Below are 13,347 nucleotides of genomic sequence, written 5' to 3'. Positions count from 1 at the left end.
TAAATAATTAAATTCTGAAAAATTAATATTCATGATTTGGGCTTGAGGTAGAGGATAGATGAGCTTTGTGTTGTTATTTTGCTCTTGCTGATTAGGCAGTCAGTATATTTATATATATGATTTTTTTTTTTTAAAGATTTTATTTATTTATTCATGAGAGACAGAGAGAGAGAGAGAGAGGCAGAGGGAGAAGCAGGCTCCCAAGGAGCAGGGAGCCCGATGCGGGACTCAATCCCAGGATCCTGGGATCATGACCTAAGCCGAAGGCAGATGCTTAACCATCTGAGCCACCCAGGCGCCCTATTTATATATATGATTTTTATAGCTATCTCTTTTAGTAGAAAATTTAAAGCAGAATTGGTATATTGTACCTTACTGTCCATAATTACCATTTAAAATAAGTTGCAATGATCTGGTCCTTTTTCCTCTGCAGATTCTGTTAAAGAAGTAGATGGAGTATTTTATTTTTCAAAAATTGGCTCATCTGTTTTTAGATATGATCCTTTTACTTTACAGGGAGTATCTGAAGGAGAAGATCAGACTTTAATATAGAGGTAGGAGGGAGGTGACATACATAGGAGGAAAATCCAAGAGTATATGTAGCTGAGATTAAATTACTTTCCTGATACTTGTGGTGTATATTCTCCCAGTATTCTTTTAGTAGCTTTAGGCTACTTCTTCACCAGGATTTGGGGAAGATTCATTCCATTTTTTTACTGGAAAAAATGAAAGCAAAATCTATCAGTTTTCATTTCCCATAGGAAACCTTAATACACCATCTTTTGATATATCTTGAGTAGAACTTTCAAGCGTGCCTTCTAGGTATTTTCTTCATGTGTTTGACTATTAAAATACTGAGAAATTACCATAATGAAAATGTAGGTCTTGCTTTAGGAAATACAAATATTTCTAAAAATCCAGGTTTAGGAAACATGCATAATTAGTCTGTTGTTGCACAGAAGTTTTCTTTGTTTTGTAAAATCCATCCCATTTGGCAGTTCCCTCAAAACTTTGTCCTTTTTTTTTTTTTTCCATATCAGTTTTCAAATCAGGCCCTTATCAATGCATAGCTGGATTTTTGTTAATAGCCTATAAGGTTCTCTCTCGTGCTTCAAGTTTCTTATTCCTCCAAGCCTCCCATATACTCTTGAGAGGTTATTTTTTCTAAAATATTCCCTTTACCATCATGTTCCATACCTCAGGAATCTATATGAATAGTGTATAGGTGCCTGAATCAAGTTTATAATTTTATTCTGTTGAATCTTCCAGTATAATGACTTCTTGGAAATATTTTTTTTTCCCCCCAACAGGTTATCACATCTTTGAGGCATTTATTTAACTTTAATGTAAATTTTCTGTTGGTGATAAAATTTAGGTTTTTTCTTTGCAGGAGGGCAAGTTTTGAGACAATATGGCAATTTAAGACAATGTGGTATTCCATAGAGTGGAGGTGGCTGTCTCATCTTGCAGTTTGAATACACACACACACACCCCCCCCATATATGTACATGTATATAGGAGATCTATCCTTGTGGATGTCTATAATTTGAATCTGAATTTTATATTTGCTCTAATATGATGTCTAGGGCTTGTCTTAGCATAAGAATTTGTAATATATGTAATTTTTATGATTTGGAGTTGTCCTTAAACCAGGATTTGTCACCATTGTGACCCTTAACACAGTGTGAATCTCTTTGCTTTTCATTTAGTTTGGAAAAGTAGTTAGTCACTCATATATGTTGTCTGTGGTAAGTATGGTTATAAAAATAAAGTCTCCTTTAACAATTAACATATTTTTAAATCATTTCATTCATTAAATTTAATATTTATGCATTATTTTTAGTTGTCTAAATACCAAAACTTTAGGCCTGTGAAAATATGTGCTAGGTACTCTTCCAGGTATTGAGGATGAGCTGTGAACAAAACAAAAATCTGTTCTTTTTTTTTTTTTTTTTTTAAGATTTATTTATTCATTTGAGAGAGCAAGAATGAGAGAGAGTACATGAGAGGGGGGAGGGTCAGAGGGAGAAGCAGGCTCCTCGCTGAGCAGGGAGCCCGATGCGGGACTCAATCCCGGGACTCCAGGATCATGACCTGAGCCGAAGGCAGTCGCTTAACCAACTGAGCCACCCAGGCGCCCCAAAAATCTGTTCTTAGGTGCCATACAATTTAGTGAAGAAGGAAGCAGAAAAAAGAGCAAATAAATATATAATGTATTGAGGGGTGATAAGTGCTGTAAAGAAAAGGCACAGTAAGAAAAGAGAGAGCTGTATAGGTGAGCAGTGGAATGAGGGAGTGCTGTGTCAGATAACATGGTCAAAGAAAACTTCTGATTAGGTGACAATCGTAGAAGTAGTTTTGCCCTGTTAAAGGATTTTTGACAGTCATGTTTGGTTATTTTATTAATTATTAATCAACTAGTATTCCACTTAGTAAAAAATTTTACCACAGATAGTAGTTTTTATAAGCTTAATCGGAAAGCTTAAAATGGATTTTCATTAAAAATTGGAATGATACAGGGCGCCTGGGTGGCTCAGTCGTTAAGCGTCTGCCTTCGGCTCAGGTCATGATCCCAGGGTCCTGGGATCGAGTCCCACATTGGGCTCCCTGCTCGGCAGGAAGCCTGCTTCTCCCTCTCCCACTCCCCCTGCTTATGTTCCTGCTCTCGCTATCTCTCTCTCTGTCAAATAAATAAATAAAAATCTTTAAAAAAAAAAAATTGGAATGATACAAATGACATATTCCTAGTTTTAAACAAACCTGAGAAATGATAACTCTTACGGAACAATATTTTTACTTTCATAAATGGATATTCACTGGTATGTTTTACATCCTTAAATTTCCCTTTCATTCCCTTAGCAGGTAGTACTGGGTTTGTTTTTTTTTTAAAGATTTTATTCATTTGAGAGAGAGAGAGCACATGAAAGGGGGGAGGGTCAGAGGGAGAAGCAGACTCCCTGCTGAGCAGGAAGCCCTGCAGGACTTGATCCTGGCACTCCAGGATCATGACCTGAGCCAAAGACAGTTGCTTAACCAACTGAGCCACCCAGGTGCCCCGGTAATACTGGATTTTTGCATGGTTTCCTTGCCTCAAGTCTTTTTCTCTTCTTTGCCATTCCACATTATCAGGAGATTTATCTTTTCAAATAGTTTCTTTGCCATGTTGGTCCCTGGCTTAATGCTCTATTGCTACTCAGATTGAGGTTTAGCATCTTGTGTGTCTTGTATTTAAAATCTTCTGTTGTCAGGTTTTTGTTATTCATATAGCTTTTACTCTGATAAAGAGTATTTAGTTGTATGCAATAGGAAGGAATATCTGTCGTACATTATGTATAGCATTTTAAAATTTGTTTGAAAAACAGAATAAAGAATCATCAATGACTGCAAAAATTAGTGGGTGAAAGTATGATGAGAAACGTATTTGTATAGAGTAACTCTCTCCCCATTATTAATTCTCTCTCCCCTTATTAATTATAGTATTCTTACAGTGGAAAAACCTAGCAGATACTTTATAACCAAATGATGAAAGTTAACATTACCAGAAATGAGACCTGTCTACATCATGTCCCTCCATATGTAACTCATTAAGAAAGGCACAACATCACTTCTGTGGAATTCCTGCCTAAATGTGTAACCTGAATTTAATAATGAGGAGGCAGAAACCCAAATTGAGAGATACTCTATGAAATAACTGACCAGGGCTTTTCAAAAGTGTCAGCGCCATAAATAAAAATAAAAAATAGACTGAGGAGCTCTCTCAGATTAAAGAAGAGTAAGGAGGGGTGCCTGGGTGGCTCAGTCAGTTAAGCGTCTGCCTTCAGCTCAGGTCATGATCCCAGGGTCCTGGGATCGAGCCCCGCATCAGGCTCCCTGCTCAGTGGGGAGCCTGCTTCTCCCTCTCCCGCTGCCTGTCGCTCCCCCTGCTTGTGCTCTCTCTCTGTCAAATAAATAAAATCTTTAAAAAAAAAAAAAAAGAAGAGTAAGGAGACATGACAACTAAATACAGTGTGTGATTGGCTGATCCAAAAGAGGGGACATTAGTGGAACAATTGGCAAAATTTGAATAAGGTCTGTACATTAGTTAATAGTATTGTGTAATAGTAAATTGCTTGGTTTTAATAATTGTAAGTGTAAGATGTTAATATTTATGTCTGCTGGATGAAAGAAATTCTTTGTACCTTTTTTGCAATCTTTTGGTAAGTATTAAATCATTTCAAAATGAAAAGTTAAAAAGATAAATAATACACATTTTGTTTTAATATAGCTGTTTAATGTGTTAATGAGTGAATAAATGAAAAAGTTTAGACACTAAAGAACTTCATGGACCCTTATTTTGCAGGATTACCCAGGTTTATTCATATCCCTGTGATTAACTTATTTCCCCTTTTTTTTCAACAGCATGTCATGATGATGTAGTTAAGATTGTGAATCTAGCATGCAAATATAACCTTTGTATCATACCAATTGGTGGTAGGTATTGTGCCTTTTAAATTTTGATATGTATATGTGTTTTTTATTTTTTATTTTTATTTTTATTTAAATTATTTGTATTCTAAATATTTGTGCCATCCCATTGAAAGTAAACATTCTTGTAATTATGATATGGTTATTCTGAAAAATTCATTTATGCTGCTCATTTTTGAGTAGATCTATCTACCTGAACTGTTTGAAACATGTAGTTCATGGGTTCTTTCCCATATAGATCCTAGTTGACGCTGTGACTTAATGCTTAAATAAGAAAATGTTCCCACTTTAGTAATTACTTTATAACTTTTATCTTTATGGAGAGAATGTTATTTTTCAGAGGCTAAATATACCCAATATATACTTTTGAGAAGGAACACTATGCAGTGTGAAAGATCAACTAGGACAATGATGACCAGATCAGTAATACATTTCTCATGTTGAAAACTAACATTGCTTTGCATTTTAAGACAAATTTGATCTTTTGATCTTTTATCAACCACATTCTTTTAATAACCTACTCAAGCCAAAGGAAATTGCCTTCACTGATTCAATTAGCATTGATGGAACAGAAGTGGGACCCCAGACAAATCAGGAGCTCCAGATTCCTTCTTCAGCTGATACTTTCAGTTGAATTCATGAAAAAAAAAAAGGCACTACAGTGCCACTTTTAACGAAATATTTTTCTGATTTCAAATGACTACGACAAGCAAATAGTGTTTACTGATTACAGGCATGTTCTTAATTGACAGTTTATGGTCTCATCTTGTAAAAGTAAACTGAATATTTAGATCAGCACCTCTTGTAATTCTTACTTGTATCAAGAGTTTTCTATCCAAGACCAATGGAAATACCAATTAAGAATTTACTCTGATACATGCTAATAAGATGGTTAAGGACTAAACATGGTATTATTTTACGTTGGTATCAAGAAAACATTTTTCCTTTGATAACAAATGTTAATGGAAACAGGAGTACATTGTTTATATACTTGTATATATTGTTTATTCTGTATTAAAATCACCTTTTCATCATTAGCATATAAATTTGTTCAAATATTATATAATCTGGGCAATTTTAACTTGTTTATATTCTAATTTATTAAAGTCTTTTTGTATGACAATATATTATTTCAAATGATAAATGAATCTCATAATTAAGGTAAGGTGTCTTTAGTTGAATTGGGAAGGGTATTTTTTCTTTTAAGCAGTATCTCCAGAGTAATCACTAGCTTAGAATTTTTCTAATCATGTTTTTGGAGTTTCACAAATTGCTAGGGGCGTCACTTGAGTGTGCCCAGGGGATGGAGCCATATCCCATTGCTTTCATCTCCATAATATTTCTTCATTTTGGCATGCAGCATAAAATAAAGGTGAGTTTGCTTTTAATGTGTTAGAATTTGCAAATTACATTTTGCAAAGTAGAAATAGGTATTACTGTTCTAGTGGGCCTGTTTGTATACTTTGCATTAGGGATTTGCCCTAGAAATGTAGCTAAAAAATAAAATATTAAAATTGTTTCCTATTTTGGCAGGAGGAACAAGTGTATCATATGGCCTAATGTGTCCTGCAGATGAGACAAGAACAATTATTTCTTTGGACACTTCACAAATGGTATATGATAATTTTAGACATATTTGAAGATAGTGTTTAAAAAAACTTTATGGCTCAGTCTTAGTTGTCATTAAAAAGGTATATTTTCCATTTTGTTTTAAATTTATTTTATCATTATATTTTACCATTATCTTCAGGTCTCAAAAAGCTAAGTTTACTCACACTCAGGTACATATCTTGGTAGTTTCTACCAGATCGGCCTGAGAAATTGATAATTTGAGAAGCGTGGGTTGGAATATTGATACAATAGATGACCTGATTTGTATTGTTAAAAGCAAAACAAATATTATTAATTAAGGTTGATTTGAAACACCAAGACTTGTCCCCCAAATTTTCAATGCTGTTAACATTTTTGCTTGTGGAAGAATGGAGAGCAAACTAATTTTAATCATAGGATTATTTTGTGACCTTTGGCTCACTGTAGTCCAAGAGTTGGACATTCTACCATGTTAAAGCTTTGATTTGAGTATGAACTTAATCTTTATATAATCAATAATATTTATAGTTGTATATTCCTTCATTACTATAAAAAGTTTAAGATTTATTTATTATTTATTAATTTGAAATTTTTTCAAACACCAAAGTAGAGAGAAGAGTATATCCATTTTTGAGATTAAGTAATTATTGATATTTTATCATATTGGCTTTATCTTTCTTTGTCTCTCGACTATTTTTTTTATTTTTAAATTTTTATTTAAATTTAATTAATTAACATATAATGTATTATGAATTTCAGAGGTAGAGGTCAGTGATTCACCAGTCTTATGTAATACCCAGTGCTCCTTACATCACATCCCCTCCTTAATGTCTGTCACCCAATTACCCCACCCCCCTGACCCCCTCTCCTCCAGGAATCCTCAGTTTGTGTCCTATGATTAAAGAGTCTCTTACGGTTTGTCTCCCTCTCTGTTTTCTTTTTCCTCTCTTCCGCTATGAGCCTCTGTTTCATTTCTTAAATTCCACATATGAGTGAGATATTATGATAATTGTCTTTCTCTGATTGATTTATTTGGCTTAGCATAATACTAACATATACCCTCTAGTTCCATTCACGATGTTGCAAATGGCAAGATTTCATTTTTTTGATAGCTGAGTAGTATTCCATTGTATATATATTCGACATCTTCTTTATCCATTCATCTGTCAATGGACATCTGGGCTCTTGCCATAGTTTGGCTATTGTAGACATTGCTGCTATAAACATTGGGGTGCATGTGCCCCTTTGGATTCCTACATTTGTACTTTTGGGGTAAATACCTAGTAGTGCAATTGCTGGGTCCTAGGGTAGCTCTATTTTCAGCTTTTCAAGGAACCTCTATACTGTTTTCCAGAGTCACTGCACCAGCTTGCATTCCCACCAACAGTGTAGGAGGGTTCCCCTTTCTCCTCATCCTCACCAACATAACTCTTGTTCTCTGACTTGTTAATTTTAGCCATTCTGACTGGTGTGAGGTGGTATCTCATTGTGGTTTTGATTTGTATTTCCCTGATGCTGAGCGATGTTGAGCATTCTTTAATGTTTCTGTTGGCCATTTGGATGTCTTCTTTGGAAAAATGTCTGTTCATGTGTTCTGCCCATTTCTTGATTGGATTATTTGTTTTTTGGATGTTGAGTTTGATAAGTTCATTATAGATTTTGGATACTAGCCCTTTATCTGATGAGACATTTGCAAATATCTTCTCCCATTCTGTCAGTTGTCTTTTGGTTTTGTCGACTGTTTCCTTTGCTGTGCAGAAGCTTTTTATCTTGATGAAGTCTCAGTAGTTCATTTTTGCCTTTGTTTCCCTTACTTTTTTTTTTAAGATTTTATTTATTTTTTTGAGAGAGAGAATGAGAGAGAGAGAGCACATGAGACGGGGGAGGGTCAGAGGGAGAAGCAGACTCCCTGCCGAGCAGGGAGCCCGATGCGGGACTCGATCCCGGGACTCCAGGATCATGACCTGAGCCGAAGGCAGTCGCTTAACCAACTGAGCCACCCAGGCGCCCTGTTTCCCTTACTTTTGAGGACATGTCTAGCAAGAAGTTGCTGCAGCCGAGGTCACAGAGGTTGCTGCTTGTGTTCTCTTCTAGGATTTTTTTTTTTTTAAGATTTTATTTATTTATTTGACAGAGACACAGCGAGAGAGGGAACAGAAGCAGGGAGAGTGGGAAAGGGAGAAGCAGGCTTCCCGCCGAGCAGGGTACCCGATGTGGGACTCGATCCCAGAACTCTGGGATCATGACCTGAGCTGAAGGCAGACGCTTAATGACTGAGCCATCCAGGAGCCCCTCCTCTAGGATTTTGATGGATTCCTGTCTCACATTTAGGTCTCTCCTCCATTTTGAATCTATTTTTGTGTATGGTGTAAGGAAATTGTTCTGTTTCATTCTTCTGCATATGGCTTGTCCAGTTTTCCCAACACCATTTGTTGAAGAGACTGTCTTTTTTCCATTGGATATTCTTTCCTGCTTTGTCAAAGATTAGTTGACCATAGAGTTGAGGATTCATTTCTGGGTTCTCTATTCTGTTCCATTGATCTATGTGTCTGTTTTTGTGCCAGTACAATACTGTCTTGATGATTACAGCTTTGTCATAGAGCTTGAAGTCCAGCATTGTGATGCCACCAGCTTTGGTGTTCTTCAACATTCCTTTGGCCACTCAGGGTCTTTCTGGTTCCATACAAATTTGGGGATTATTTGTTGCAGCTCTGTGAAAAAAGTTGATGGTATTTTGATAGGGATTACATTGAATGTATAGATTGCTCCATGTAGCATAGACATTTTAACAATATTTGTTCTTCCAATCCATGAGCATGGAACATTTTTCCATTTCTTTCTGTCTTCTTCAATTTCTTTCATGAGTGTTCTGTAGTTTTCTGAGTACAGATCCTTTGCCTCTTTGGTTAGATTTATTCCTTGTTATCTTACGGTTTTGGGTGCAATTGTAAATGGATTGACTCCTTAATATCTCTTCTTCTGTCTCATTGTTAGTGTATAGAAATGCAGCTGATTTCTTCTGTGCATTGATTTGATATCCTGCCATGTTGCTGAATTACTGTATGAGTTTGATCAATTTTGGGGTGGAGTCTTTGGGTTTTCCACGTAGGGTATCATGTCATCTGTGAAGAGTGAGAGTTTGACTTCTTCTTTGCCAATTCGGATGCCTTTTACTTCTTTTTGTTGTCTGATTGCTGAAGCTAGGACTTCTAGTACTATGTTGAACAACAATGTGATAGTGGACGTCCTTGCCGGTCAGGAAAGCTCTCAGTTTTTCCCCACTGAGAATGATATTCACTGTGGGCTTTTTGCGTATGGCTTTTATGATACTGAGATATGTTCCCTCTATCCCTACACTGTGAAGAGTTTTAATCAAGAAAGCATGCTGTACTTTGTCAAATGCTTTTTCTGCATCTATTGAGGATCATATGGTTCTTGTTCTTTCTTTTATCAATGTTGTGTATCACACTGATTGATTTGCAGTTGTTGAACCAGTGTTGCATTCCAGGAATAAATCGCACTTGGTTGTGGTGAATAATCCTTTTAATGAACTGTTGGATCCTACTGGCTAGCATCTTGGTGAGAATTTTTACATCCATGTTCATCAGGGATATTAGTCTGTAATTCTCCTTTTTGATGGGGTCTTTGTCTAGTTTTGGGATCAAGGTAATGCCGGCCTCATAGAACGAGTTTGGAAGTTTTCCTTTCATTTCTATTTTTTGAAACACTTCAGAAGAATACCTATTCTTTAAATGTTTGGTAGAATTCCCCTGGGAAGTCATCTGGCCCTGGACTCTTGTTTGTTGGGAGATTTTTGATTACTGTTTCCATTTCCTTGCTGGTTATGGGTCTATTCAGGTTTTCTATTTCTTCCTGTTTCAGTTTTGGTAGTTTATACATCTCTAGGAATGTATCCATTTCTTCCAGATTGCCTAATTTGTTGGCATATAGTTGCTCAGAATACGTTCTTATAATTGTTTGTATTTCTTCAGTGTTGGTTGTGATGTCTCCTCTTTCATTCATGATTTTATTTATTTGGGTCCTTCCTTTTTTCTTTTTGATAAGTCTGGCCTGGGGTTTATCAATTTTATTAATTCTTTCAAAGAACCAGCTCCTAATTTCATTGATCTGTTCTACTTTTCTTTGGGTTTCTGTTTTCATGATTTCTACTCTGATCTTTATTATTTCTCTTTTCCTGCTGGGTTTAGGCTTTATTTGCTGTACTTTCTCCAGCTCTTTAGGTGTAGGGTTAGATTGTGTATTTGAGATCTTTCTTGTTTCTTGAGAAAGGCTGGTACTGCTATAAGCTTCCCTCTTAGGACCACCTTTGCTGCATCCCAAAGGTTTTGAATAGTTATGTTTTCATTTTCTTTTATTTCCATGAATTTTTTTCTTTAATTTCCTCGTTGACCCACTCATTGTTTAGTAGGATGCTCTTTAGCCTCCATGTATTTGAGTTCTTTCTAAATTTCCTCTTGTGATTGAGTTCAGCTTTCAAAGCACTGTGGTCCTAAAATATGCAGTGAATGATCCCAATCTTTTGGTACCAGTTGAGACCTGATTTGTGACCCAGTATGTGATTTATTCTGGAGAATGTTCCATGTGCACTCAAGAAGAATGTATATTCTGTTGCTTTAGGATGGAATGTTCTGAATATATCTGTGAAGTCCATCTGGTCAATGTGTCATTCAACGCCCTTGTTTCCTATTTGATCTTCTGCTTAGATGATCTGTCCATTGCAGTGAGTGTGATACTATTATTGTATTATTATCGGTGTGTTTCTTTAATTTTGTTATTAATTGGTTTATATAATTGGCTGCTCCCATGTTAGGGGCATAAATATTTGCAACTGTTAGATTTTCTTGTTGGATAAGCCCTTTAATTCTGATATAGTGTCCTTCCTCATCTCTTATTACAGTCTTTGATTTAAAATCTAATTTACCTGAGATAAGGATTGCCACCCCAGCTTTCTTTTGATGTCCATTAGCATGATAAATGGTTTTCCACCCCTCACTTTAAATGTAGAGGTGTCTTTGGGTCTAAAATGAGTCTCTTGCAGAAAGAGTCTCTTGCATATCTATGGATCTTGCTTTTTTATCCAATCTGAAACCCGTGTCTTTTGATTGGGGTGTTAAGCCAATTTACATTCAGAGTAACTATTGAAAGATACGGATTTTTATTTATTTATTTATTTATTTTTAATTAACACATAATGTATTATTTGTTTCAGGGGTACAGGTCTGTAATTCATCAGTCTAACACAATTCACAGCGCTCACCATAGCATATACCCTCCCCAGTGTCCATCACCCAGCCACCCCATCCCTCCCACCCCCCCCCCCACTGCAGCAACCCTCGGTTTGTTTCCTGAGATTAAGAGTCTCCTATGGTTTGTCTCCCTCTCTGATTTCGTCTTGTTTCATTTTTCCCTCCCTTCCCCTATGATCCTCTGTCTTGTTTCTCAAATTCCTCATATCAGTGAGATCATATGATAATTGTGAAAGATACAAATTTAGTGCCACTGTATTACCTGTAAAGTCACTGTTTCTGTATATTGTTTCTGTTCCTTTCTGGTCTATGTTCCTTTTAGGCTCTTTCTCCGCTTAAAGGATTCCTTTTAATATTTCTTGCAGGGCTGGTTTAGTGATCACGATTTTTAGTTTCTGTTTGTCCTGCAAGCTTTTTTTTTTTTTTTTTTTTAAAGATTTTATTTATTTGAGAGAAAGAGAGAGAGAGCAGGAGCAGGTGGAGGGGCAGAGGGAGAAAGAGGCTCCCCACTGAGCAGGGAGCCCAATGTAGGGCTCGATCCCAGGACCCTGGGATCATGACCTAAGCAGAAGGCAGATGCTTAACTGACTGAGCCACCCTGGCGCCCTTGTCCTGGAAGCTTTTTATCTCTCCTTCTATTTTAAATGATATCCTAGCTGGATAAAGTATTCTTGGCTGCATATTTTTCTCATTTAGCACCCTGAATATATCGTGCCAGCCCTTCTGGCCTGCCAGGTCTCTGTGGATAGGTCTGCTGCCTGTCTAATGTTTCTACCCTTGTAGATTATGGACCTCTTGTCCCAAGCTGCTTTCAGGATTTTCTCTTTATTTCTGAGATTCACAAGTTTCACTATATGTCAGGGTGTTGACCTATTTTTATTGATTTTGAGGGGGGTTGTCTGTGCCTCTTGGACTTGGATGCCTGTTTTCTTCCCTGGGTTAGGGAAGTTCTTCACTATAATTTGCTCCAATATACCTTCTGCCCCTCCCTCTCTTTCCTCTTCTGGGATCCCAATTATTCTAATATTGTTTTGCTTTATGGTATCACTTATCTCTCGAATTCTCCCCTCGTGATCCAGTAGTTGTTTCTCTCTCTTTTTCTCAGCTTCTTTATTCTCCATCATTTTGTCTTCTATATCACTGATTTTCTCTTCTGCTTCATTTATCCTAGCAGTTAGAGCCTCCATTTTTAATTGTATCTTATTAATACCCCTTTTGATTTTGACTTGATTAGATTTTAGTTCTTTTATTTCCCCAGAAATGGATTCTTTAGTGTCTTCTATGCTTTTTTAAAGCCCCACTAGTATCTTTATAATCGTTATTCTGAACTCTGGTTCCAACATCTTATTTATATCCATACTGATAAGGTCCCTGGCAGTCAGTACTGCCTCCTGTTCTCTTTTTTGAGGTGAGTTTTTCCATCTTGTTATTCCCCAGAGAAGAATAGATGAACAAGAGAACAAAATACTAAAATGGCAACAATGACCCCAGAGAAATATACACTAAACAAATTAGAAGAGAATTGAAGCCAGAAAAAAAAAAGAAAGAAAGAATATAATCAGACAGATGAACAGACCAGAGCAATACACTGGATCATGTGTATGTTTTGGTCTGTTTGTTAGAAGAGTAGATCCCAAAATTGTAAAGAAAGAAAAACTTGTACGAAAATAAAATTAAATACAATGATAGAATGTAAGTGTAAAAATGAAATTTAAAAGACAAATAAAAGACAAAAAAAAAAAAAGAAAGAATATAAACATACAGGTGAACAGAACAGAGCAATACGCTATATCCTGAGTGTATTTTGGTCGGTTTGTTAGAGGAAACTACATCTCAAAATTGTAAAGAAAGAAAAACATATATATACGGAAATAAAATTAAATACAATGAAAGGATAGAATGTAACTGTAAAAATGAAAATTAAAAAGATTTAAAAGAAAGAGTTGATAAAATAAGAAATTGGTTGAAAAAGGAAAGAGAAAAAAATGAAAATTGAAAGACTGAAGAATCGTGGGGAAAAAATCAT

General features: G+C 36.0%; 1 protein-coding gene across 1 annotated transcript in view; it reads left to right on the top strand.

The window, feature by feature from the left end:
- Window positions 1-13,347, top strand: part of AGPS (alkylglycerone phosphate synthase) — a 144,570-nt gene that overhangs the window by 44,162 nt on the left and 87,061 nt on the right. Inside the window, exons 6-7 of the mRNA XM_081814110.1 lie at window positions 4,399-4,470; window positions 5,998-6,077. Coding sequence (XP_081670236.1) covers window positions 4,399-4,470; window positions 5,998-6,077 — 152 coding nt within the window. The remainder of the gene's footprint in view (window positions 1-4,398; window positions 4,471-5,997; window positions 6,078-13,347) is intronic.

This window comes from Leptonychotes weddellii, chromosome 3 (assembly GCF_054177405.1).
Source record: "Leptonychotes weddellii isolate Sample4059 chromosome 3, ASM5417740v2, whole genome shotgun sequence".
Taxonomy (NCBI): domain Eukaryota; kingdom Metazoa; phylum Chordata; class Mammalia; order Carnivora; family Phocidae; genus Leptonychotes; species Leptonychotes weddellii.
The sequence above is the reverse complement of the archived record's forward strand: the minus strand, read 5'-3'. Positions and strand labels throughout refer to the sequence as shown.